This window comes from Coregonus clupeaformis, chromosome 21, assembly GCF_020615455.1.
Source record: "Coregonus clupeaformis isolate EN_2021a chromosome 21, ASM2061545v1, whole genome shotgun sequence".
Lineage (NCBI taxonomy): Eukaryota > Metazoa > Chordata > Actinopteri > Salmoniformes > Salmonidae > Coregonus > Coregonus clupeaformis.
The window spans coordinates 17,122,580-17,150,540 of NC_059212.1; the positions used below are offsets into that span (position 1 = coordinate 17,122,580).

General features: G+C 40.4%; 1 protein-coding gene across 2 annotated transcripts; it reads right to left on the bottom strand.

Moving 5' to 3' along the window:
- Positions 1 to 1,616: 1,616 nt before the first annotated feature.
- On the bottom strand, positions 1,617 to 27,012 carry c21h10orf67 (chromosome 21 C10orf67 homolog). Of its 2 annotated transcripts, XM_041842129.2 has the most exons (17): positions 26,657 to 27,012; positions 26,308 to 26,416; positions 25,326 to 25,469; positions 25,141 to 25,215; positions 24,735 to 24,887; positions 22,416 to 22,563; positions 21,544 to 21,597; positions 21,234 to 21,292; positions 21,015 to 21,080; positions 14,541 to 14,606; positions 6,479 to 6,586; positions 6,274 to 6,362; positions 5,957 to 6,022; positions 5,698 to 5,785; positions 4,934 to 5,014; positions 4,757 to 4,850; positions 1,617 to 1,891 (listed from the first exon to the last, which is right to left on the bottom strand). In XM_041842129.2, exons 1-17 carry the CDS (start codon positions 26,740 to 26,742, stop codon positions 1,770 to 1,772), a joined length of 1,608 nt encoding a protein of 535 aa, XP_041698063.1. In that variant the 5' UTR covers positions 26,743 to 27,012; the 3' UTR covers positions 1,617 to 1,769. The 2 variants fall into 2 exon arrangements, with proteins under 2 accessions (XP_041698063.1, XP_041698064.1); XM_041842130.2 differs by lacking the exon at positions 21,544 to 21,597.
- Between the last annotated feature and the right edge of the window lie 949 nt (positions 27,013 to 27,961).

Sequence of the window (27,961 nt, forward strand, 5' to 3'; positions counted from 1 at the left end):
AGCCGGGGACTCCAGGGCGCTGATCAAAGAGACCCTTTCTCTTTCATCCCCAGTATTCTCCTCAAAACTATTTCGATACAATATGTTTCCGTGATGCACGTCATGTGCCTGGGACACAAAACTCGTTGCAATCCAGCTAAATGTGTCCAGCTCTTTTGTTCTCCAAGATTTAGTTCTTCAAAGTTTTTTTCTCCCCTCAGTTGCCAGGTTCCAGAAGTGTAAAAGCATGCATCATTTTTCACCAGGTCTCGTTTTAATATTCACAAAAGGAAATCTATGAAACAGGCCCTTTAGTTGTTCGCTGGTTTGAACTTCACTGCTGTCCAACTGATCTCTTTTCCTATTCTAAGCATTGCGCAGCAGGGATGAATTTGCAAGACAAATGCAGCTGAGATTCAAGTGGCACAAAACGTTTGGGATAAATTCAGCTTTATGTGAAAACAAAATGGTTACATTTTAAAAGACAAGATGTTCGGGTTTACAATCTGATAATATGTTAATGGAAGAACTGGTATATATTTACAAAAAGTTATCATTTACATTTCAAAGATATTCAGGAAAGTAGACTATATAGGTTGAATAAAAGATGGTGCAAGGTGTAAATCAATAATAACAAATGCATATATTATTATAATTGGAAGGGATTGTATAACTTGCAGACAGTGGGTCTATTCATCTTGTGCTATAAATAATCAGTTTTTCACATTCTATCCCTAAGAGCTGAATCAAATGGTAAAGCTTGAACTGAGCATTTCTGTACTAAGTGACCATAAGCTGGGGTACTCCTTAAGATGGCTGAGAGCCATGGTGCTGGGAAGGTTTCCAGCCAGCACTTACTCTGATTAACCCTGTATGCTGAAACTCTGCTGGACTCCACCATACCAGCAATTGCTATTTATCCAGCATTTAATGAAAGCAATTACTTTTAAGTCCAACAAAAATACCCCACTTTGTTGTCTTACAACCAATGCAGAAGCTCTGAAAGAGGCAAACCTCCTGAGTAAGAAACCCTCCTGAGACTTTTAAGGGACATAATATATATGCCAACAGTTTCTATGACAACATGGTTACCCTACAGCCCATAGTGTTTAACTGAATGCCAGACTAGAATGTAAATGTGTCTTATTAAAGTCACCAAATGATGGACTGTTGAAAATAACAAGGAGTTAATGCATAATCACATAATGTTTATAAAGAGGACTGTGGCACAGTGAAAGAGAGTCATATTCCAACCATCATCAGTAATAAATGACATCCAATTGAAGGAGAAATTACTAATTGATTATAAGCCTGTCGTTTAACGTCATGAGGTTTGACATGAAAGGGGCCTGCAGCAGCGGACTGTGGGGGTTTGGCTTTTTTTCTGAATGCAGCCTGGGAAAGTGAGATGTGGCTGGCTGGATCAGTGGTGTACCGCAGTTTCGTGGGCCCCCCACGCAAGGTCTGAGCAAGTAGTTAACTTCCTACGATTCTACACATTTTGCCATGAGGCTGAAATAAAATGTTGCTGTTTTAAAACTGTTTTAAAATTAGGCAGACCAATTCTGAACTTTTTTCACTAATTGGTCTTTTGACCATAGATCAGCTCTGAAAAATATCTAATGTGAAAAGATCTGATGTGATTGGTCAAAAGACCAATTAGTGGGAAAAATATCAGAATTGGGCTGCCTGTGTAAACGCAGCCTTAGGCTACTGAAATGCATCAGATATGTATGTAACTTTCTCCTTTGTTTAATTGTCTGTAAAGCAAAAACGTTGGTATAGGTTTGTCATTTTGAAGGAGTGCAGATTGCAGATATGAGGGATGCTGTTTGCCTGGTACGGGATGGAGGGCGAGGAAGAGGAAGAATTCCACACAGCTCCTCTTCATCTCCTGATTCCATCTGGGATTCTAGAATAAAATAACGTGGCATTACTATGTTGGCATCATGGGCTGTAAGTTAAACGATTAAAACAACTGTCATTATGATTGTGATATTATAATTGTTCCAAACCTACAGGATGACATGATTAGGATATATAATCTTGCAATGAAACTCAATGTGTGCAGTAATGCATTTTACAAATGTATACTTTTTTTTTGGCATAGTTTCTTATTTCAAAGATCATTGACACTTTTAGTTTGGACTATTGATCCATCCTTGTGGATTGATTCCCACCTTTACAATGCGTATTTTTATTGTCCAGTCCAACAAATTGTGATTCAAAAGCAGTGGTTTCACCATCCCAAGTAATTTTTTTTAACCAATAAAATGAATGTGGGTACTGCCCATGGGAGGGGCGACATGACATCTCCCTGGCCAATTCTAAACAGGTCACGGACGCTCCATAGACCCCAAGGCAGTGGGAGGGGGAACTTTACTAAACCGTGTAACTGAATCAAACCAGTGGTTACCCCCTTTCAACAGCAGAGGAATGGCCATAACAATACCATTCACATTGCAGCACAGAGGACATGGTCCTTAGGGAGTGACTAGGATACTTTTTATTAACTAGAAAGCCAATGAGGCCCTTGAATAAAGAACACTTAGGCTCTTTGTCTAATCTATTTATTTTTTGTTTATTTGCTTGCTTCTTTTTGTAGTAGTTATTCAAATATGAAAAATGTATATAGGTAAACAATGTTTTAAGACTTGAAAAAGGCAATAAAATGGAAAGGATGCTGAATTGAGAACGGGGCTCTGATGTGCCCTTCTACTGACCTAGAGGTTTCAGGGTGCTTGAACACATCAGAATTCCCATTGTTGAAGTTGATTAATTGAGACTGATAACTTACCATGAACAAAGATTGTAATAGAGTTTAATGCGGTAGGCCTGGGTTTGTAAATGCCTTATTCACATAGCTTTGTACTGAAGCATATGGGGGCCAGACGTATTCACTGACAAAGACGGACAAAATGTATTAGCCTTGTATGTTCTTCTAACAATGCTTTTTTGAGGATATCGTTTGGGGTAAACTCACTTAGCATTTTAAAACAGCTCGCCATGAAAATATAAAATGTGTACCCTTTTAAAATGTTGTTTTAGATACCATCAACTTGTGTGTTTAGATTAAAATGTTCTTGGATTGTTATACAGATTACAAGCAAACACTGGGTCCTTATTGCTAATAATGACAAAAGTATGTTTATAGCTATAGGCATAAATATAATATCAATTTATATTATTAAGAACAACTACAGTTGTATAAGTGACAAACATGACCAACAATTATACAAAATATGTTTATACATTTTCAAATAATACATTTTCAAATCACTGTCTAAAGCTTAGCCTGTATTATGAGCAATTTAATATAAGTCCCTTGCTCATTGGAAGCCCACCACTCACTCAGTATGTGAACCCTTTCCACCCAACTGGTCAGCAATCAAAGAGCACGACACAGAGCACGAGCATGCAACACAGGGCTAAAATCATTCAGACCATCTTAGATTACTGACCCACAGAATAAACATAATCTGATGTGTGACAACAGTGTTTGCCAACTCTTTCTAAGTGTCAAGACCTGTATGATGGCTGGTGCCTTATCTACAATGTTTCAATTATGGAGCGTCAATGGTGATCTATGGGCTGAATTCCCATGGTTTAGTCAGGGGCTGGATGCATGATGTAGAGGTCATTGCCCACGGACCAATCGGTCTGAAGACCAGTGGCTTTTCAACTTTGTCACCCTCCACCATGCTGTTTGTCAGCCATGTTGACTCTACGCTATTGCATCAGCGGGCCCTTTGGACCTCTCACACAAAGCTAGGTCTGTATCAATGGACACTTGGACAGGGCTAGAGCAAGTCATAAAACCTCACAGAGCATACAAATTAACGTACCAATATACAAATTACTTGATATCAAATCTAAAAAAACATGAATTAACACAACTACAACTAACAGTTATACAGCTAATTATAATAAACTATGAATTATAAAATGTATATCCATGTTTGCCATTGAATTTGAGATACATTTAACCAAAAGTTACACAGTGGGCTGTTTAAAACATTTGAATAATATCATATCTCTGACATATAAAAGTGTTCAAGGAAAAGGAGGAAGTAGCCAGTCCTAATGACACAGACATATTTTCTTAGATTATTGGATTGTTAAGGCTACATATTTCAGCAGGACGACAGAGTAATCTATCAGATTAATTTGTTGGCTTCTGTGCATCAGATAGTTCTGTCTGAGAGAGAGCTTTCATTTTGACAGAAGGAATTAAGCCTCCTACTTATCTAGCCTAGTCATGTCTGCTAAGCTCATTAGTGGGGATCCCAATTATCAGAAAGTCAATAGCGCACAAACAGGAAGATTAAAGGGAGCTTAGCCAGGTTGATTCCTGTTTCTGTCACTCCTGATACCACGTTAACAAGGGGATCCCCATCCTAGACATCTGTAATACATTTCCAAAGGCAAATGGACATGTATCTATATAGACCCAAAGTAATTTTTCATCAGGCAAGTTACACTGTGTGTTGGGACAGTAAATATAGGTATTTGCATATAGGTAGTAACCATGTCTCTTTATTGAAAACAATACACCTTCAGGGATATTGAAATAATCAATTCCTGAATGTCTTTTCTAAAGGTATTTAGGTCATTTCTAATTTGACATGTTGGGGCTGAATCCAAACATTAGAAGCACATACTTCAACTTTTGTCTAAATCCTGCATCAATGACAATGGAAGATAAGCTTCAAAGTTTGAGTTATGAATGCATGTCTCAGGTTAGGATTTGGTCCTAGTGGTCGGTTAAATTAGTTACCTGAACAATCTGTTCCTCTGCCACTCAACACACTGATGTCCATGATCTCATCGGTCCTGTCCATCTTCTGAAAACCTCCAGTACCTATGTTGGGCTGACACAGAAAACACTTTTAGCTGAAGAATCCAACACATAAGAAGTTAGAATACATTTTTGCCTTTTTCTTTTGATACAAACCAGAGGTGTCCCTGTGGCATAGCTGCTCGGCATTTTCAATCCATTGTACACAGGACTTTGGTAAGAACCAGCACTGTCCATCTATAGGAAAGAAAATAGACATTTATAATACAAGCTATCTTTATCTTTATAATTGGAGCAGGTTACTGTTTGCAATGGGTTGCATTGATGCTTAGTGATAGGTTTGCAGTGCAGTCAGTGTATAGCATTGTGCAGCTCACATGCATATCATTAGAATCTTGACACCAGTGAGCTTTTAGAGAAACATCTTTAGCTTTCATCTTAATTGTCTTTCTTATGATTGACTGCTCATGGTGAACAGCCATGTGTGGAAAAGAGGGGGAAACAAACAAAAAAGCCGATAAATATTATTAAGCAACTTTCAATTGAGGACTTAATGAGGGGCTAAATGGGGCTGCACCTGTTAAACTCTGATCTGTGTGCTCTGATGTACCCATGTGAAAAACAAGACTGGGTGTGTGTGTGTGCATGTGGGAGTGATTAAGTGAGTGAGTGTGTGTGTTACATAGGTGTTGGTTTCCTCTGGTGATTGAGCCATGGAATTGGGTGACAAAAATCATACCAAAGCCCATATAAATGTTTTGAATGTTATACTCAGTGAAATGTACTGTATCCCTACTACATGATGTTTTCAGATCACTGTACTGTCCTTACCTTTATCCAAATGTATTAATATACATCTTTACATGCACTATCCCTAAAAATCAATCATAAAATCTAATTATAAATGCTTTGTTCCTCACCATGTAGCTGACTGAGGCATGTTGCAGTGAAGCTGCCTGCCGCTGTAACGTTTGTCGCAAGAACATCTCATCTTTGATGGCATGGAAACTTTCAATAGATGTTTGAGAGAAACATTTGCTCAAAAACAACATTTGAATATAATTAAACAAAACGTCAACTGGCTTAATATTCTTATTAATTGAATAAAAGGTACAATTGACATTCTATGATCAATTTGCTATGCGGTAAGTCAAAGTTAAAAAACACATTCATACATACCTCGCCTTCAGAATATCAAATTTCTTCTCCCATATTCCGTTACAGCGAAACAACTGCTTTTGGAGTCTTTGGCAAACAACAAAGTAAAATACAGTGTGAGTGAATGTTGAGCCAGATGCACAGAGTCTGACATGCACTGAGATTAGCATGGTAGGTGATCCTATTATAAATTATTGTATAATAGCAAGGTTGATCTTTAACGCTGCAATCATCAACACTGTAATACTAGTAGATAATGCATTATAACATGTAATTGTCTAACCTATTCATGTCCCTTCTTCCAACCCAAAATTAGATTAGACAAAGTAGATACATACTTCTCTATTTCTTGTTTCTGTAAGGTCTCCATCTTTTTCAGCTCATTAAGTTGTTGGATCAACTCCTCCCCCCCTTTAGCAACCTGAAACTATAGAAATAAATGAGTGATGATTCCAATAATGTGTTCAGCGGTTTTCTTCTACTGTTTTGTTAGCATAAATCATGTAATGTATGTCCATGGATATTGAGGAGAGCAAATCTTACCACAGGCTGTTTTGCTGCTGCTTGAGCTTTTAAGACGGCCTCTTGAGCAAGCATTTCTCTTTTTTGTTTCTCCAATTTCTCATTAACTTCCTTTTCCACAGCACGTTTCTGAAATAAAAACATGGCTATTCAGTTTTGGCAACTCACATTGTTAGCCCTTGACCATCAGTTGCGAAAAAATGATTCTGGAGGCCCTTGTGTGTTTAATCCATTATCAAACTCAATTTAAATGGTTGCCCCAGAGTCATATAGTACTGTGCAGTCGTTGCTGTTTAAGATGAGGGAGGAAAATTATTTTTTTTATGAGCATGGCCTTATTTCTATTACAGCATATTGGATGACTGTCATTCATATTCCATTCACCCAGCTCAATGTAACATCGATAGGTTTATGCTACTACGTGATACTCTAATTTTCCCTATACCCATCATGAGGTTGCTACAACCTAGCCTATGAATTAAAGTTTACAACATAGGTGCACAGGTTGAGAGACAAAATTGAGTAATCAAGGTGACAGACAGTGACACATTCAATACTGCCTTGCAGACTCTTGCCTGCATCTAGCTGATCAAGGGTGTAATCATTAGTCCAACAGTTGCAAACAAGAGTTTCTATTGGACAAATTCAGGTATGTTTATCCCCGTTTGCTTCCGTTTAAGAAATGTTTTTCAACAGAATCGGCGGACTGAATACACCCCTTATCATACGCAAACACAGTTCACTTTCATAGCAGCCACATACAAACAGCATGATCACATAATTCTTTCACACATATACACGCTCTACTCCTCTCACCCTTTCCCGTAGTTTGTGGACTTCAGAGCACAACAAATCATCTGTCTGTGGCCAGGCGAAAAAACCTTTCCAAGCCAAACCTTCATATCATAACCGCTAACAGCGACACACAGCCATATTAGCTAACGTCATAGTCAAGATAGCTACTATAACTAATGCATAAGTAAACCCGCTACAATCATGCAGTACAGTCAGCAAGCAGTTTAGCAGTTATACCGGCAGGACCCGGTGGCAATAAATTAATAAAACCAAAAGCTTACCTTGACTTGGAAGAGTTCCAGTGTTGGATAGCCATAGCCAGCTAACTAACATAGCATCCCTCTCTGTTCGAGCCAGGTGTTTGGGTAGGCTAAAAATACACAACAAAATATAGCTAGCGCGCTCTCTCTCTTGCTTCTCCTTCATTTTTAAAGAAATCGATTTGTTCAAAACTGTTCAACTATTGTCTTTCTCTTTCTTTGAGTCAACTACTCACCACATTTTATGCACTGCAGTGCTACGTAGCTGTAGCTTATGCTTTCAGTACTAGATTCATTCTCTGATCCTTTGATTGGATGGACATTTCATTACATTTCAGTCATTCTTATCCAGAGCAACTTACAGTTAGTGAGTGCATACATTATATATTTTTTTCATACCCCCCGTGGGAATCGAACCCACAACCCTGGCGTTGTAAACCGGGCTACCAACTGAGCTACATCCCTGCCGGCCATTCCCTCCCTTACCCTGGGCCAATTGTGCGCCGCCCCACGGGTCTCCCGGTCACCTACGACAGAGCCTGGATTCGAACCAGGATCTCTAGTGGCACAGCTAGCACTGCGATGCAGTGCCTTAGACCACTGCGCCACTCGGGAGGCCATACATGTCAGTTCATGCTGCAAGAGTTCTGATAGGTTGGAGGACGTCCTCCGGAAGTTGTCATAATTACTGTGTAAGTCTATGGACGGGGGTGTGAACCATGAGCCTTCTAGGTTTTGTATTGAAGTCAATGTACCCAGAGGAGGACAGAAACTAGCTGTTCTCCGGCTACACCATGGTGCTACCCTATAGAGTGCTGTTGAGGCTACTGTAGACCTTCATTGCAAAATAGTGTGTTTGAATCAATTAGTGGTGAGGTGAATATATTTAGTATAGTTTTATTTAAAGAGTATAACTTTTTTAATGTTAAACTATAAAAAAAAAAAAATGAAATTCACTGAGGGGATGGTCCTCCCCTTCCTCCTCTGAGGAGCCTCCACTGATACAGTATATATACAGTGGGAAGAACAAGTATTTGATACACTGCCGATTTTGCAGGTTTTCCTACTTACAAAGCATGTAGAGGTCTGTAATTTTTATCATAGGTACACTTCAACTGTGAGAGACGGAATCTAAAACAAAATTCCAGAAAATCACATTGTATGATTTTTAAGTAATTCATTTGCATTTTATTGCATGACATAAGTATTTGATACATCAGAAAAGCAGAACTTAATATTTGGTACAGAAACCTTTGTTTGCAATTACAGAGATCATACGTTTCCTGTAGGTCTTGACCAGGTTTGCACACACTGCAGCAGGGATTTTGGCCCACTCCTCCATACAGACCTTCTCCAGATCCTTCAGGTTTCGGGGGCTGTCGCTGGGCAATACGGACTTTCAGCTCCCTCCAAAGATTTTCTATTGGGTTCAGGTCTGGAGACTGGCTAGGCCACTCCAGGACCTTGAGATGCTTCTTACGGAGACACTCCTTAGTTGCCCTGGCTGTGTGTTTCGGGTCGTTGTCATGCTGGAAGACCCAGCCACGACCCATCTTCAATGCTCTTACTGAGGGAAGGAGGTTGTTGGCCAAGATCTCGCGATACATGGCCCCATCCATCCTCCCCTCAATACGGTGCAGTCGTCCTGTCCCCTTTGCAGAAAAGCATCCCCAAAGAATGATGTTTCCACCTCCATGCTTCGGTTGGGATGGTGTTCTTGGGGTTGTATTCATCCTTCTTCTTCCTCCAAACATGGCGAGTGGAGTTTAGACCAAAAAGCTCTATTTTTGTCTCATCAGACCACATGACCATCTCCAATTCCTCCTCTGGATCATCCAGATGGTCATTGGCAAACTTCAGACGGGCCTGGACATGCACTGGCTTGAGCAGGGGGACCTTGCGTGCGCTGCAGGATTTCAGTCCTTCACGGCGTAGTGTGTTACCAATTGTTTTCTTGGTGACTATGGTCCCAGCTGCCTTGAGATCATTGACAAGATCCTCCCATGTAGTTCTGGGCTGATTCCTCACCGTTCTCATGATCATTGCAACTCCACGAGGTGAGATCTTGCATGGAGCCCCAGGCCGAGGGAGTTATTTTGTGTTTCTTCCATTTGCGAATAATCGCACCAACTATTGTCAGCTTCTCATCAAACTGCTTGGCGATGGTCTTGTAGCCCATTCCAGCCTTGTGTAGGTCTACAATCTTGTCCCTGACATCCTTGGAGAGCTCTTTGGTCTTAGCCATGGTGGAGAGTTTGGAATCTGATTGATTGATTGCTTCTGTGGACAGGTGTCTTTTATACAGGTAACAAACTGAGATTAGGAGCACTCCCTTTAAGAGTGTGCTCCTAATCTCAGCTCGTTACCTGTATAAAAGACACCTGGGAGCCAGAAATCTTTCTGATTGAGAGGGGGTCAAATACTTATTTCCCTAATTAAAATGCAAATCAATTTATAACATTTTTGACATGCGTTTTTCTGGATTTTTTTGTTGTTATTCTGTCTCTCACTGTTCAAATAAACCCACCATTAAAATTATAGACTGATCATTTCTTTGTCAGTGGGCAAACGTACAAAATCAGCAGGGGATCAAATTCTTTTTTCCCTCACTGTATATATATATATATATATATATATATATATATATACACACACACACACACACACACATATACACATACATATATATATGTATATATACATATATACACACACATACATATATACATATATACTCACACATACACACATACATATATACACACAAATACACACATACATATATACACATACATATATATATATATACACATATATACACACACATACATATATACACACACACATATATATATATATATATATATATATATATATATATATATATATATATATATATATATATATATATATATACACATACATACACACACACACACACAGTGCATTCGGAAAGTATTCAGACCCCTTGACTTTTTCCACATTTTGTTACGTTACAGCCTCATTCTAAAATGGATTAAACATTTTTCCCTCATCAATCTACACACAATACCCCACGATGACAAAGTGAAAACACATTTTAGAAAATGTTTGCGCAAATGTAATAAAAATAAAAAACAGAAATAGCTTATTTACATAAGTATTCAGACCATTTGCAATAAGACTTGAAATTCAGCTCAGGTGCATCCTGTTTCCATTAATTATCCTTGAGATGTTTATACAACTTGATTGGAGTCCACTTGTGGTAAATTCAATTGATTGGACATGATTTGGAAAGGCACACGCCTGTCTATATAAGGTCCCAAAGTTGACAGTGCATGTCAGAGCAAAAACCAAGAACACAGTGGCCTCCATCATTCTTAAATGGAAGAAGTTTGGAACCACCAAGAGTCTTCCTAGAGCTGGCCGCACTGCCAAATTGAGCAATAGGGGGAGAAGGGCCTTGGTCAGGGAGGTGACCAAGAACCCGATGGTCACTCTGACAGAGCTCCAGAGTTCCTCTGTGTAGATGGGAGAACCTTCCAGAAGGACAACCATCTCTGCAGCACTCCACCAATCAGGCCTTTATGGTAGAGTGGCCAGATGGAAGCCACTCCTCAGTAAAAGGCACATGACAGCCCGCTTGGGAGTTTGCCAAAAGGCACCTAAAGGACAAAGACCATGAGAAACAAGATTCTCTGGCCTGATGAAACCAAGATTGAACTCTTCGGCCTGAATACCAAGCGTCACATCTGGAGGAAACCTGGCACCATCCCTACGGTGACGCATGGTGGTGGCAGCATCATGCTGTGGGGATATTTTTCAGCGGCAGGGACTGGGAGACTAGTCAGGATCGAGGGAAAGCTGAACGGAGCAAAGTACAGAGAGATCCTTGATGAAAACCTGCTCCAGAGCACTCAGCACCTCAGACTGGGGTGAAGGTTCACCTTCCAACAGGACAATGACCCTAAGCACACAGCCAAGACAACGCAGGAGTGGCTTCGGGACAAGTCTCTGAATGTCCTTGAGTGGCCCAGCCAGAGCCCGGACATCAACCCGATCTAACATCTCTGGAGAGACCTGAAAATAGCTGTGCAGTGACGCTCCCCATCCAACCTGACAGAGCTTGAGAGGATCTGCAGAGAAGAATGGGAGAAACTCCCCAAATACAGGTGTGCCAAGCTTGTAGCGTCATACCCAAGAAGACTCGAGGCTGTAATCGCTGCCAAAGGTGCTTCAACAAAGTACTGAGTAAAGGGTCTGAATACTTATGTAAATGTCAATAAATGTTTTTTATTTGTAATACATTTGCAAACATTTCTAAAAACCTATTTTTGCTTTGTCATTATGGGGTATTGTGTGTAGATTGATGAGGGAGAAAAAAAAACTATTTAATCAATTTTTAGAATAAGGTTGTAACGTAACAAAATGTGGAAAAATGTTGCTCTGTGTGTATATATATATATATATAGCGAGAGAGATCAAGAGAGAGAGAGTTGGGCCAATGAGGTTTCTCTCTGAACGTTCCGAGAACACCACTTTCTCCTCCATAGCTGTTGCTATAAACGCGTTGTGCTGTTTATTTCTGATAGTTTTTAAAACCTATGAAGATGTCCAGTGAAAGCAGATATGCAATTTATTGACACCACAACACAGTACGAACTTGGATACACATTATCCTGAATCAATAAAAATGTCTTAAATTCGCTGCTTTGTTTCGCTTGTTTATCGAGGGTCATTTTATAGGGAATTGTCGGTGGCGCTCTTGTATTGTTACATCGCCAACAATCCGAGAACACAGGCGCTAACATGGCAGCCGTTTTAAAACCTGGCCGATCTCGCTCTATATATGGCTCTGGGGGGCCCTATGTTTTGTGCCATCCCACTAACTCAGGTCTAACAATGGTTACTTTAAACAAACTAGTGGCCGTTATAATCAGAACCTAAGGCAGCATTGTGAATGGCCATGTTAGCTGATTTAGTGCACATGGTCTGGGCGTGTGAAGGTCAGGTCAAGCCAGGTCACTGTTGGACATCCGCTTTTCTTCATCAAAGGCCAAATTGTGATTCTCAAGACATATCTGGTTGTCTTTTGTATGAAAAAGGCATCTGTAATATCAATAGCCTAACCCTGCCACTTTGTTCTGTAAGCAGAGGGGTGGGGCTGGGGATATGTATGCTCTTAAAAGCATACATTTATTCTTGAAGTTATATTCCTCAATAATTGTTCATTTAAATGCCCATTAAACAGCAGAAAATGTTACATATGGTGCCTTTAAGAGTATGTTCCCATAATCTGAAGGAGTAACTCAGGTCTCAATATAAAGGCTTGAGACAGAGAGCCAGTTGGTTCCAATGTGGAAATGAATGAATAGGGACAGACTAAGATTTGCCATGGTGAGAGGTGGGTGTATTATAGCTGTGTTGTTAGTCTAGTTAAGACAAGGATGTCAGGATGGGGTTTCCATTCTTCTCAGTTTGAGAGAAAAAGAAAGGAAGGCCTTCTTGTCACCTTTCAGAAGCTCAATGTCTTTAGAAAGGGAGAAAAGGCGTAGGTGTTTATCCGTAACAACAGGATGTAGCCTACAGCCAGCCTCATCAACTTGGATAAAGCACCAGACCGTAACAAGAATATCTTACCATATAAATCCATAACATTTTCCAGTTTGATCATCATTGTTTTTTTCATTATTTTATAACCATTTAGGTACTGAGAAAAACTCCCAACAAAATAGTATTGTATGACTTTTGGTGCCTAACAGACAACTCAGCCCATTGCACTGAATCCATATAAAATAGCAGGACCAAACTTGCAGAGCAAACTTGTCAAAAACATGACGGATCCATAATGGTCAGGCACTACGGTCCCTGTATTGTTAAGTCATTGTTTATGAAGTGGACTTTCAACCACTCACTGTGGCGGCCCATTAATCAGGCTAGCCAATCCACTCCAGCCATCCGCGTGTTGTGTCAGCTGCATCTCTCTCTCTCTCTCTCTCTCTCTCTCTCTCTCTCTCTCTCTCTCTCTCTCTCTCTCTCTCTCTCTCTCTCTCTCTCTCTCTCTCTCTCTCTCTCTCTCTCTCTCTCTCTCTCTCTCTCTCTCTCTCTCTCTCTCTCTCTCTCTCTCTCTCTCTCTCTCTCTCTCTCTCTCTCTCTCTCTCTCTCTCTCTCTCTCTCTCTCTCTCTCTCTCTCTCTCTCTCTCTCTCTCTCTCTCTCTCTCTCTCTCTCTCTCTCTCTCTCTCTCACACACACAGGAGCTGTCTGGCTCTATGTGGTCAGTGTGTTGACAGAATGACCCCATCCTCCCCCCCAGACCAAGGGATGAATGAGCAAAAGTGGGAGTGATATGTAGCTGAAGTGCTTCAGCTTTATAGTTGAGTAAACATTTATAGTTAATATAGTCGCGGTGGTGAGATAGGTAGGTGTGTGTGTGTGTGTGTGTGTGTGTGTGTGTCGGGGTGGGGTGGGTGTGGGGGGGTGTATCAAGGTTGGGTGTCAAAATGATCATAAAAAGTGTATAATAAAAAAATGCTGGGGCAATTATAAAGTATATATTTTATGCTTTCAATAAATCCAGCTGTGGTAATGTGAGGGTAGAAGCAATATGGCGTTATGCTATAATGAGGCTGCAGGACTTTAAAGTTGCAACATTCAGCATTATTTTTACGTTTCTGAAACCAAAAAAAGGCATTGCCTACACATTCCTTGTGTCATCTCAAAATAGTGCCACGACAGACACTTTGTTGATGAATGCACTTCACTGTTGACTTATGTGGAACAGGTTGTATTTTAACCCAACTCCCATGGCTAAAATCAATAGGACAGAGACAACACGTGCGCACATTATCCCCTCTCTTTGCTTTATGAGCCTAATGTCTGCACTGATGGACTAACTGTCCTTCACTGGAGAGACCCAGACTTTTAAACATCCTGACACAGATAGCAGCACTTGACCGTGGCACGTTTTTACCTGTAGGGAATTTGGAAATATAATGGTGGCTTCCACGACTCGCGAAACGTGTGCAGCCAGGTCATGCCAGTTACTTACCTCACTCTTGCGGAAGTCTTCAATGATTTGTATTTCTTTTTCCAGCTCTTCTTTTAGAGACTTCATCTGTGAAATGAATAAATGAAGCTGTTACAGAGAAAATGATCCTATTTTCCTTAAAATACATTTTCTGAATGATAAAACAGTACCAAATGGATTATAGATCTAGTCTTGAGAAATTAATTGAATATCATCCATTAGCAACACATGATTATCATCTAAAGAGATTACGAGAGTATAATGATGACGCTGAGTACTTTTGCAGATAATGATTTTAGCGATAAAGCATTTTACGAAAGTCCTTTTTAAAACCCAACCTAATGAAAATGATTCAATTTAGTTCAAAAGGACACTGAAGGCCTTGATTCCTTGATAGGTGTTTGTTAAATGCTATTGTGTAAAACCAACACCCAGGATATATGTTTCTTCAGTTGCATTGACTGAAGAGCCCTCTAAAGACACTGTGGGTGGACGCAAAGATCATCCAGCACAATAATAATGTGGGTAGAGCAAGATAGGACCCACAGACATTTTTACAAGGAGCATAGTTGCTCCTAAGTTAAACACATTAGGAGCACACAAATAAATGTAGGAGCACAATCAACAAATATTTGAGGTATTAATGATAAGAATTGCCAGCAATGACAAAACACAGGGTTTAGGAACACCAGAAGAATATATTTTTAAAATTGAGATATAGCCTACATAAGGCCTATATCATGAATCTTAGCTACTTTTGAAGCTCATCCCCTGAAGAACCTCTTCCTTTTCCTTTCTTTCTGTGCCACCAAATGTTTGCATACTACTGGTAAAGTTCCAACAAAGATTATTGATAACTTTCATCTGTGGTTACCAGGTTCTTAGCTAGCTAGCTAATGCTGTAGCATACGCGCCAAAATGGTCGCACTGTAGAGCCCTGACAGGGTAAGCTAGATGCCAAACTGCACCTGCCTGTATGATGGACCTAACGCCACCCTGCTTTCATGACTGTCCTCACTCCACCTGGCCTAGAATTGGTACAGGGTCCCACAGTATCCCACAGTGAAAAGGTTATTGGACATGGACTCCCTCCCATGGGAGTAAAAGGTTATGTTATGATAGCTAATATCTAAATTCCCCATGTTCTTTGCCCTTCCATATACTGTGGGCAACATTTTTGCGTGAGCAATACACGGGTCAGGATGGCATATTATTACCTGCGAGTTCCAAACACTAACTATTTTATTTTTTTATGTAGCATACAGTCCCAGTCAAAAGTTTGGACACACCTACTCATTCAAGGGTTTTTCTTTATTTTTACTATTTTCTACATTGTAGAATAATAGTGATGACATCAAAACTATGAAATAACAAATATAGAATCATGTAGTAACCAAAAAAGTGTTAAGCAAATCAAAATATATTGTATATTTGAGATTCTTCAAAGTAGCCACCCTTTTGCCTTGATGACAGCTTTGCACACTCTTGGCATTTTCTCAACCAGCTTCATGAGGTAGTCACCTGAAATGCATTTCAATTAACAAGTGTGCCTTCTTAAAAGTTAATTTGTGGAATTTATTTCCTTCTTAATAACTGAGCCAATCAGTTGTGTTGTTACAAGGTAGGGGTGGTATACAGAAGACAGCCCTATTTGGTAAAAGACCCAAGTCCATATTATGGCAAGAACAGCTCAAATGGCGCAGCGGTCTAAGGCACTGCATCTCAGTGCAAGAGGCGTCACTACAGACCCCCTGGTTCGATTCCAGGCTGTATCACAACTGGCCGTGATTGGGAGTCCCATAGGGCGGCGCACAATTGGCACAGCGTAGTCCGGGTTTGGCCGGTGTAGGCCGTCATTGTAAATAAGAATTTGTTCTTAACTGACTTGACTAGTTAAATAAAGGTAAAATAAAAAATAAGCAAAGAGAAACAACAGTCCATCATTACCTTAAGACATGAAGGTCAGTCAATTACGGATAATTGCAAGAACTTTGAATGTTTCTTCAAGTGCAGTTGCAAAAACTATCAAGCGCTATGATGAAACTGGCTCTCATGAGGACCGCCACTGGAAAGGAAGACCCAGAGTTACCTCTGCTGCAGAGGATAAGTTCATTAGTTACCAGCCTCAGAAATTGCAACCCAAATAAATGCTTCACAGAGTTCAAGTAACAGACACATCTCAACATCAACTGTTCAGAGGAGACTGCATGAATCAGGACTTCATGGTCGAATTGCTGCAAAGAAACCACTACTAAAGGACACCAATAACAAGAATAGACTTGCTTGGGCCAAGAAACACGAGCAATGGATATTAGACCGGTGGAAATCTGTCCTTTGGTCTGATGAGTCCAAATTTGAGATGTATGGTTCCAACCGCCGTGTCTTTGTGAGACGCAGAGTAGGTGAATGGATGATCTTCGCATGTGTGGTTCCCACCGTGAAGCATGGAGGAGGTGTGATGGTGTAGGGGTGCTTTGCTGGTGACACTGTCAGTGATTTATTTAGAATTCAAGGCACACTTAACCAGCATGACTACCACAGCATTCTGCAGCGATACGCCATTCCATCTGGTTTGTGCTTAGTGGGACTATCATTTGTTTTTCAACATGATATTGACCCAACACACCTCCAGGCTGTGTAAGGGCTATTTGACCAAGAAGGAGAGTGATGGAGTGCTGCATCAGATGACCTGGCTTCCACAATCACCCGACCTCAACCCAATTGAGATGGTTTGGGATGAGTTGGACCGCAGAGTGAAGGAAAAGCAGCCAACAAGTGCTCAGCATATGTGGGAACTCCTTCAAGACTGTTGGAAAAGCATTCCAGGTGAAGCTGGTTGAGAGAATACCAAGTTTGCAAAGCTGTCATTAAGGCAAAGGGTGGCTACTATGAAGAATAAAAAATAAAAAATAACGTTTTGGTTACTACATGATTCCATGTGTTATTTCATAGTTTTGATGTCTTCACTATTATTCTACAATGTAGAAAATAGTAAAAAAATAAAGAAAAACCCTTGAATGAGTAGGTGTGTCCAAACTGTTGACTGGTACTGTATATACATATTTATTCTCCCCAATTTCGTGATTACGATCTTGTCTCATCGCTGCAACTCCCCAACGGGCTCGGGAGAGGCGAAGGTCGAGTCATGCGTCCTCCGAAACATGACCCACCAAGCTGCGCTTCTTAACACCGGCTCGCTTAATCCGGAAACCAGATGCACCAATGTGTCGGAGGAAACACTGTTCAACTGACGACCAAAATCAGCCTGCAGACACCCGGCCCGCCACAAGGAGTCGCTAGAGCGCAATGAGCCAAGTAAAGCCCCCCGGCCAAACCCTCCCCTAACCCGGACAACGTTGGGCCAATTGCAAACACTAACTCTTGATTGCTTCAGTTGCATCCCAAGCTCTCTCATCCATTTATATGCAGATGATAGTCTTATACTGAGCTGGCCCCTCCCCGGATTTAGTGTTAAACGCTCTACAACAAATCTTTCTTAGTGTCCAACAAGCTTTCTCTGCCCTTAACCTTGTTCTGAACACCACCAATACAAAGGTCATGTGGTTTGGTAAGAAGAATGCCCCTCTCCCCACCGGTATGATTGGGTAGTCACCTCATAAAAGTACTTGGGAGTATGGCTACTGTCCTTCTCTCAGCACATATCAAAGCTGCAGGCTAAGGTTAAATCTAGACTTGGTTTCCTCTATCGTAATCGCTCCTCTTTCACCAAATATATTTATAAAACCCTCTTAGGCCTCACCCCCCCTATCTAAGATACCTACTGCAGCCCTCATCCTCCACATACAACACCCGTTCTGCCAGTCTCATTCTGTTAAAGGTCCCCAAAGCACACACATCCCTGGGTCGCTCCTCTTTTCAGTTCGCTGCAGCTAGCGACTGGAATGAGCTGCAAAAACCCCTCAAACTGAACAGTTTTATATCCATCTCTTCATTCAAAGACTCAATACAGTTGTGGCTGCTTCGTGTTATGTATTGTTGTCTCTACCTTTTTGCCTTTGTGCTGTTGTCTGTGCCCAATAATGTTTGTACCATGTTTTGTGCTGCTACCATGTTGTTGTCATGTGGTGTTGCTACCATGCTGTGTTGTCATGTGTTGCTGCCTGCTATGTTGTTGTCTTAGGTCTCTCTTTATGTAGTGTTGTGGTGTCTCTCTTGTCGTGATGTGTGTTTTGTCCTATATTCTTATTTTTAATCCCTCGTCCCCACAGGAGGCCATTTGCCTTTTGGTAGGCCGTCATTGTAAATAAGAATTTGTTCTTAACTGGCTTGCCTAGTTAAATAAAGGTTAAATAAAATAAAATAAAAATGAAACCCACTGTTTAAACTTAAATTGATTAAACTTAAATAATCCTCTCTTTATCACGCACTTCAAATAAAATTGTGCTGCAGATAATAATGAGTTTTACAGTAGTTTTTGCACAGATCTGTGCTCTTTTGCGTGATGAAAATGTCCCCCTATAGCTCCATATACATTTCTGTTTAAATAAAATGGTGTTCTTACAAGTACAGATGTTTTGTATAATTCCTCCTTGATGCAAGCCAACGTACTGTTGGTGTTCTATGTGATTTTGACATTCAGGGATGAGGGAGTGAGTCTTGAGATGGGTAGCTGAAGCTTACAGCCAGCTGGGCTTTCAGCGGCTAGGCTTTGGCCTCCCATTGGAAGTCTCTCCCTTGGGGCCCTACAGCTATGGAAGAAGCAAATGTTCTGCTTCATTGATCAAAGTCAGCAAAATAATGTGAAAAACGTCCTCTTTCTTTTTCATTTTACATTTTTATGCATAAACACTATAGTAGAACTTAACATTGAGTTTGTCAGTCACAGCACGGGTACAAAAGGCCCAGTAACAAAGACATTTGAAAAGAGGGGCATTTGAATTGTTACACTAAATATGTATAATCCTTTTGACTGATGATTGAAATGACATTAAGGACATCTTTATTAGTAGTCTTTAACTAAAGCTGCTCCTTAAAAGGTGTTTGGATACACACCATCTGCTCCACACACCATTAACCTCTACTCATCCCTGGCTGTTTTGTGTTTATTGAAGTGAAGAGAATGGGGTCTATCAACGAGCCATACTTTTGATCTCTAACCAATATGTTTTTGTTGTTGTATTTCTAATGGTGATCATCCTCTGACCAAGATTGCCAATTAGTGTTGTTTTGATTATGATGACGCCAAGTATCTATGTTCAGATTCCTTTTACTGAGTGCTTTCTCTGATGTTACCTTTCATTTTAACCATTGCACCTACAGGTCCCAAAATGACCTAGGTTATTATTGGATACTAATAATGCATCCTTCAGGTGGACAATTGTTTTGTATTTCCAAAGAAAACTATGATTAGAGGGAGGAGTAGGCCTGCAGTAAATCTCAAGTATTCTGTGATGAATTAACTAATCATTTATACCTCAATTACAATAATCAACGAGGTGAGACTTACTTGAATTAGATTTAAATTATGTATCCTAGCAACCCTATGGGGTTAGAGCAAGGCATTCAATAAAGTGTATTAGAAGTGGCCAAAGTGAGTGTTTGAGTAACACAGGATGTGTTAGCTTTTAGATTCTACCACTGCTGATTAGTATCTTTAAAGTGAAAAGAGAAGGGGGCTGTCAAAACAATTATGACTGGTATATTTGCTTTATCAACAATCGACGTCACCCATTTCTGTGGGCAATGATTGCTAACTTTTGTAAATGAAAAAGCCAAGGGTGTAGTTGTTTTGTAAAAATGAATTTTTTCTACATTGATCAAATGAATAGGACACCTGGTAGGCCCTTTAAATAACCAAGACATATATACTGCAGGGATGAACTGTCCAAAAGAGTTGACAGGCATGAATAGTAGAACTTGCACAATTTCTATAATTTCGAGCACAATTCAGTAAAATGATCTGGCAGAATTCCATTTTTCACACTACATATGACTATTAAACAGATCATCTACCCTTACAGTATCAATAAAGAATAATAAATAATCCTAAACCAACACATCAAAGCATGGCCTTCAAGGCCCATTCGCCAAATGTTATGCCAATGGAACCACACTACCGTGTCAAATATTAACCTTTCTTTTCTCAGTGAAAGCTTGATAGTACCTCATAAAATCATTTAGATTGTCTGCCTCCACTTATCAGTTGCTTTACAGTAAGAGAAATGCAGCATTCTTCATTTTGATGACAAAACTAACAGAACATTCACCTGCACTGAAATCTATCAGGGCTCTTGTCTTACCTGGCATATGCTAACAGGGCTTTTTTCCCACTCTATATGAGTGGACTGCAAACACTGCTAGGAAGACTGCCTCTCAGGTGGTGTAATGTGGATAGAACAGCAGTTCAAAATGGGCAGGGTTGAGGGTGGAGAACTTTGAGACATGTTTTGTAAACATCGTTTTCTCACCAGCCAAATTCAACATGGGATGCACTTGGAGGTTGTAAAGACTGGTGACAAGGGAAAGGATGCTTACCTTCTTGCTGGCGGTGTCCTTCTCAATGCTGAGTTGTACTTTCAGATGATCATAGTCACTGGTCATCTAGAATTAAAATGTGTGTGGGGGGGGGGGAATCACCATAAGCATCTCTCCTAAATCGCTCCACTCTATACAAAACAATGCATAGTGATCCTTTTTGCTTTAAATACATGTTATGCTTTATGTATAGTTGCTAAATACCATTGTTGCATGTACCTTTTGCAGGGCTTTTTTCTCGTCCTCTAACTTTGCTTTCACATCCGTTAGATTATGGGCTGAAACAAGTAAAAAGAGCACTTTGGTTAGCTGAGATGGATAGCAAGAGACAGGAAACACTTCAACTTTCATCTGGCTTTGGGCTATCAGAGGAATAGGGTGGAGGGGAGAGTAGGCCTAAGAGACAGGGTTGTTGGAGTTTGAGAGAGTCGTGTGACATGACGTCCATCCATGAACCATTGTGTTACAGCGGTGGCCTGAGAAAGTCCACTTGAACCCAGAGTGGCCTGGGTCCTGACAGGGTTCTGACCTGGCATTCTGCCCTTGACGAGCTTGGCCTGCCACCAACTGTTCCTCTGGTGACCTAAAAACACAAAGTTCAAGGACCAAGTGTGGGTTTGCAGACTTTGCACCCAACTTATTCAGATAAAGCTCTTATAGTTAGTCACAGCACATACAAAACACTTATTTGATTTGAATGAACGACATATAAAATAAGAGATTCTCTTTGGGCAGACATCACACACCACATTTTAAGAATATGGTTAAGGTCATATTAATGAGGTATGCCCTCTTCAAAACCCCATCCGATATGAATTGTAACATGTAGCAGTCAACGGAGGCCTTGGCGCTATCACATTTTATCAGGTGAGATATGTTTGTGCTCCGTTTGTATCTCTACATCCGGGGGAACATATTCAGATGGTTACCTAAGTTACATAAGCAATTAATGAACATCAAACACTTAGAGAGATAAAACGCTGATCCTTGAAAATACACCTGTGCACTGTTTACTTTATCTTGAAGGACTCCCACACTGTGGACTGGATGGCCAATCTGACAAGTGTCGTCAAACATTACAATCTGACCAATGGCTGCCTTACTGTGAGTTATTAGCTCATGTTTCCAGACAATACCTGCTGCAGGGGGCACATGATTAGCCTAGTTAAAACGGCAATTGATGTAGGAAGTTTGCATATGCGGTTAAGAAATAAAGATTTAGCAATTACACTAGACAGTTCAAAATAGTTATTGAGTCACAGAATTACATCAATATGGATTTTATGATCCAGATTCTATGACTTAACATCTTAAATCCTATAACATTTCAATAAGCAGTGCTTAAAAAACTGCAGGGAATAGGATTTGTTACAAAAAACTAAAAAAGATCCACCACAATACCTAGATCTTCCAACTGCTCCTCTTTAGCCTCCAAGGAATTGCGGACCTGGTCCATGACAATGTGTATGGAGGCAATGTCGTCTTCTAGCTTTTGATTCTCTTGTCTCAGCCATTCTTTCTCCGGGTCATCCACAGCCTCACAGCTGATCTGAAGAAAAAAAATGACAACTCCTTTTTAACCTTTTTTCTTTAATCCGCAAAACAAAAGGCACACAGCTCAAGCTGCGTGGCAAATATGAGTCCTTTTAAGAAACAAAGCAATCGTACAACTTTCTGCCTCCTATGATTTCCCCCTGAATAATAAAAAGCTGAGACACACAAAAAAGAACTCCGGCCATTAGTTTTTTTTTCTCCCCTCTTTGCCCGGAAGAAAGAAGGCAGTACATTATATACAAAGACCATAATTCATGGGGACATTTTTATTGACAGGGATAATACATATCATACTGTTTGTGTGCCCCTGTCATTCAGGTCAATTTATTCTGGAAGTCCAAAGCGGCAGCTGGGCCTTTCCACCCACGGTCTGGGCCCTGGTCTCTAACAACCGCTGCCTGTAACTAGGCAGGGCTGAGGGGGGAGACTGGGGGAGTATGGCTGGGCAACACCAGGGGGTTTGAAGAGTGCACAGCTTCCAGGGGGGGGCTTGTTGCCTTTGTGTCTTCCCTCAGTGGCAGCGCTGCCAGTGTCACCAGGATCACATCACATGTCAGAGCAGTGAAGTTTGCAGACTGGGAGCCGCATGGAGCCCATCAGGTTCCTGTGATATCAACGCAGTTGGCCCTCTCCACTTTGTGCTGCAGCCACCATTCATGCCCTGGACATTAACAGGGCTTTTGCATGCCTGTCACACTTAGGACTGTGCAGTGTGCAGGCGTTCAAAGGCTTTCAAAGCTTCAAGGTCCCCCCCACCCTCCTTTCCCTTGTTTTGTTTCCTCCTCTTGTTTTAGAATGAAAGAAGACAGTACTTTTGTGAGCAGGGGTCATATTTGAGTAAAGAAATCTTACTTTTTAAAATAATATGAATGCCTTTTTGTTGCAGTTGGAATGAGGCCAAAACTGTGCGAATTCAATAGATTTTTGTAACAGAGAGCCACCCAATACATTCAGGTTTGCCAAAAGACACATTTGAATGCAAAAGGAAACACACATAGTTAAAGCCATTCTTCATAAGCTTGACATTTTTAGGAACTGCATGCACTCTACAGACTAACCTATTCTGCTGTATCAGCATTAATCAAATAATGAAAAAACTATTTTGAGGGATTATAAGGTTAGGAGTGCTTGCGTTGCGTGTGACACTGCAGTTTTGACGCCGCGTTAGGCTAAGCTACATGTCATGCCACAGAGGATTACCCAGTTGGTCCTCTCTGTAATCAGCCTGGGCACCGTTCCATCTACCTTGGCACAGCACCGACCCGACCGGCATCAACAGATGATCACCTCGTCATGCACCACCAAACACCATCCATTCCCTCGTCTCTCTCCCCCATCCAAGATAAAGTTAACTAACTATGAGTGACAGCAATAGACAAGTTTTTCTTGTTTTATGGGGGTTCCCTCTGTCTCTGTTTCTCTCTACACAGCTGTATCTAAAACCCAAAACACTGCATGGCTGACTGGGACTGTTTCCACTGGGATGGGATTGAAGAAGAAACACTACTTCCTTTACCTCTGGCTCCACCATCTGCTATAGAGTGGTAACTACGAGTGATTAGCCATGCGGTTCTCCCATGGCCGTGACCACTCTCATTAGCACAAAGAACAAAGGAGCGATTCTCCAGAGATGCAGTCATCTGTTTCACTTTGAGAGGCTGGTTTTGTGTGACTGCTCTCCCCGCCATCTGCCTACAGTAGAGCCCCACTTGTGTTGGACAAAACTAAAATACTGAGGGGCGAGAGAGGACTCGAGAGATAGTGAGGGGCCGCCCGGGCTCATTAAAACAAGGCAATTAGGGGAATACACCTCACCTTTTAACACTAAATATCGAATTAATGTTGATTTCTGGGGGGTGTCACTCACCACATAAAAGGTATGAGTGATGAGAGACTGATGAGAAATTAATACCTTTTAGTAAAACAAAAGGTGTGTATATCACCGCCCCTCTCTTGAATGCATTTTAATCTAACCATGATTAACTACAAACGTATTGTTCACCACTGGCAGCTCTAGCAGAAACTTTGAATATTCTTAATTCTTTAATATTCTTCAACTTCTTAATTTGGAATATTATTAGGCTATATTATAAGACAAAATACAATATGTGACTCACATCACTAGAGTAAGTGGGCAAAGTAAAGAACACACTGATCCTGGCCTACCTTTTTGAAGACTCTCTCCTCATATTCCCTCAGCTGTTCACTCATACACTGGATCTTCAAGTTCTTCTCTTGGATCTCATTCATCAGATCTTTCAGTCTCCCTGTGTCACTAGCAACAGCAGCTATATTGTCTCCTTTTTTAAGGTAGTAATTCTGAAATAAAACAATACAATCAAATCAAATGTTACATACACATGTTCAGCAGATGTTATTGTGGGTGTAGCGAAATGCTTGAAATACACAGTCAATATATCTTGAAAGCATTATAAAAACTTGGTGATAGAGACATGCACACACAGTGCAGAGCAAGTGCTCTTTCGTATTTGGTATACAATAAGAGTTATGACTATACACAGTGAAACATGATCATGTTGTTACACACCGACTAGGCATAATGTTTCCATACCTTGTAGCTGCCTCTGACCACATGGATTGCATCATTTAATTGTTGTTGATAACTTTTCCGAATAACTTTTACTTTCTGTATGAAACAATATGTTTAGTTTAGTTTATAAGCATAATGCAATTTGACTGAGAACACAGTAATTATTTATATAACAAAATAAATTGTACAAATGAAATATCTGTCACCTCCTTAAGATGATTCTCCAAATTCTTCACTTTGTCATTCATGCTAGTATACAAGGACTCTGCCTCTTGCTGAAGTTTGGACTCATAGTGTGCCTGTATGAACTTCATTTTCAAAAAAATATCTTTTTTCAGGGTATCCATATCCTAACAAACAAAGGTAGAGATTACTCAACATGTTTAATGTAGGCATGTTGAGCCAGAGCACATTCCAGCACAATTTATCAACCGAAATGCATCTAGCATTGTTCTTATACTGTAAGCTAGCCGTGGTTTAGTCAAACATCATTCAAATAAATTGAATAGGCCTCTCCAATTAATTTAATGTTCTTATGTATTATAGCTTTTTGACAAATACACATGGCGCAAACACATCAAGACTGTGCTCTTTTCAAGCACAAGGTACATTAGTCTAACTGAGCAGCTAGCATAATCAGCTTGAATCAGTAGGAAGTAGCTACTGTACTCTGGTTTGGTTCCTTCTTTGTTGAATTGGTATCACTTTAAATCTTTGGAGGATGAATACTCCACAAATCTACTAGCCTGCCAATCAATTTGTTTAACTCTGCAGGCAAGGGCAGTCATTGCTGCGCCCTTGCTAACACTCTCTTCCCCACAACAAAGCCTCCATATGCCCTCTCAGCAGGGGACTGGGGGAGATATAAGAGCCACGCATTTAGGCCTAAAGTTATAGGAATTTTTAGATGAAAGGGGATGCAGAGTGAATTGAATCACTGAGCAAATCTAGAGGAATGCACAAGTCACTGTCACTCAGTCGTTTCACTTTCTATGTTGCTGGTCTGATTGCAGTGTTTTTTGTATGTAGCTAAATCAAAAAGGATAAGACTAATAATTGGAGTTGTTTGAAAAGATAAACTTTTCAATTGTATAAATTGCATCTTTATTTATTTTGTAACAAACATGTTATTATATGGAGAAACAAAGTTATTATATAAGCAAGCAATGTACAAAGTAAGTAACCTACCTTTATGAGTTCAGCAGTGTGGTCAGATAGTAATTTGACAGTGGGTAATTCTGAGACATCGGTTTGGACAGAAGCATCTGAACCAAAGAATCCCACCCTCAGTGAAAACCTGCACATTGGGCGCAGCAGCAGACAAACAGGTAAATGGAGAAAACAATGTCAATCATTATCCAGTAAAATATTTAGAAAATAGAACAGGTGCTTGCCCAATATGGTAACTAAGCTATCTAACGTTAACAATATTGAGAGTCGAGAGATAGCTGGGTACCATTAGAATGTGCACGTGTGACAGAAAAAAAGTTGTAGCTAGCTTGTTTGGCTAACGTTAGCTAATTAGCTAGCTACTTACTTGCGAATTTCCTCTATTTCTTTAGAAAATAGCTCCTCTTCGTCCTCATTCATACAAATATTTTTTTGTTTAACAACGAGGTTCATGACTGTGAGTGTCAGACAGACTTTGCGTTTAAAAATCACTTGCTAGCTAGGTAGCTGATTTGTTAGCTTGTTTTTGCCACTCCAGATTATGGTGTTGCTATAGCAACTTGGACACAACTGGGAAACTGGCTCATCAGGAGCAGGTATGATTTTCTACTTGTTTCTATCCTTTCAACTTTAAATGGTCATGGAGTTAGTTATTTGAATGGTAGACGTGTTAAATCACTCCAGACACGATTATCGAACAAATCCAGATTGTTTTATTTTTATTTTTACGTTACATTGGAACTAGCTAGCTGGCTTGCAACCAGTGTTCTATCTGCCCGCGCACGCGCAACACTGGCACGCATTGCCATGAAGGGTCATTACTAGTTACCACAAAGACATAAACCCCGCCTATTTCTACAATTATCTTCTTAAAATCTATAATTTACTCCTTTCCAAATGTGTGACATCCTGCTCCTGTGAAAATAACAATTTGTATCCAGACAGGCTTTACTGTTACCACTCTTGTGGATTTCAGTTTGTCATATTTTATTTGGATTATTGAAATCGAGCCAAATAGGGCAAAATAAGGCCAATTAACTTGTACACATTTAAAATCTGAGATTAGTGAAAAACGTTTACCTCAAAAGGGATCGCTTTACATCTGTGGTGCTCTTTGATGGCTCTATTCAAATAACGGATTGTTTTCACACAATATAAAAAACATTAAAACTGTTGTAATATCCTAGTCTGTCTAAATAGCATAATCTCTTAGAGTCTGATTGAGCAACATAATCCCTAAATCTGAAATGTATTCCCCTGGTAAAGCCCCATCCATAGCCAGTCACAGAGGCAGCAGACTAGGTATGTCTCCACCCCTCCCCCTTTCACTCAGCGTTGCTTACAGTTCATCTGAGTCTGCCCTGAGGGCCAGGCAATATGGCACTTTAATTAATCAAATACAGTTTAGTCCAATGAATAGGAGGTGATGCTATTATTATTTGTTTTTCTGTTTTCACTGGTGAATATAATCCTATTTTCTAGAATGTGAAGTCTTTGTGTGAGATATTCTGTTTTAAGATTCAGTGCCTCAGAGCTGTGTGGTTTTGGAATGGAATCACACTGAAGATCAATACCACACACTTCAATAGGGATATAGCCTAACCGCTGTGGAGACTCAGGGGAGGGATGTGTGGGGGGTGGGGGTTGACCACCACTGAAGCAATTGTCTCAA

Excerpts from the sequence above, each read along its gene's own strand:
- c21h10orf67 (XM_041842129.2), bottom strand. The coding sequence starts at position 26,742 with ATGAACCTCGTTGTTAAACAAAAAAATATTTGTATGAATGAGGACGAA. Across the intron at positions 24,888-25,140 it reads TGGTCAGAGGCAGCTACAAG|AATTACTACCTTAAAAAAGG; the intron begins GTATGGAAACAT and ends GTTTTATTTCAG. Across the intron at positions 5,015-5,697 it reads ATGCCTCAGTCAGCTACATG|ATGGACAGTGCTGGTTCTTA; the intron begins GTGAGGAACAAA and ends TCTTTCCTATAG.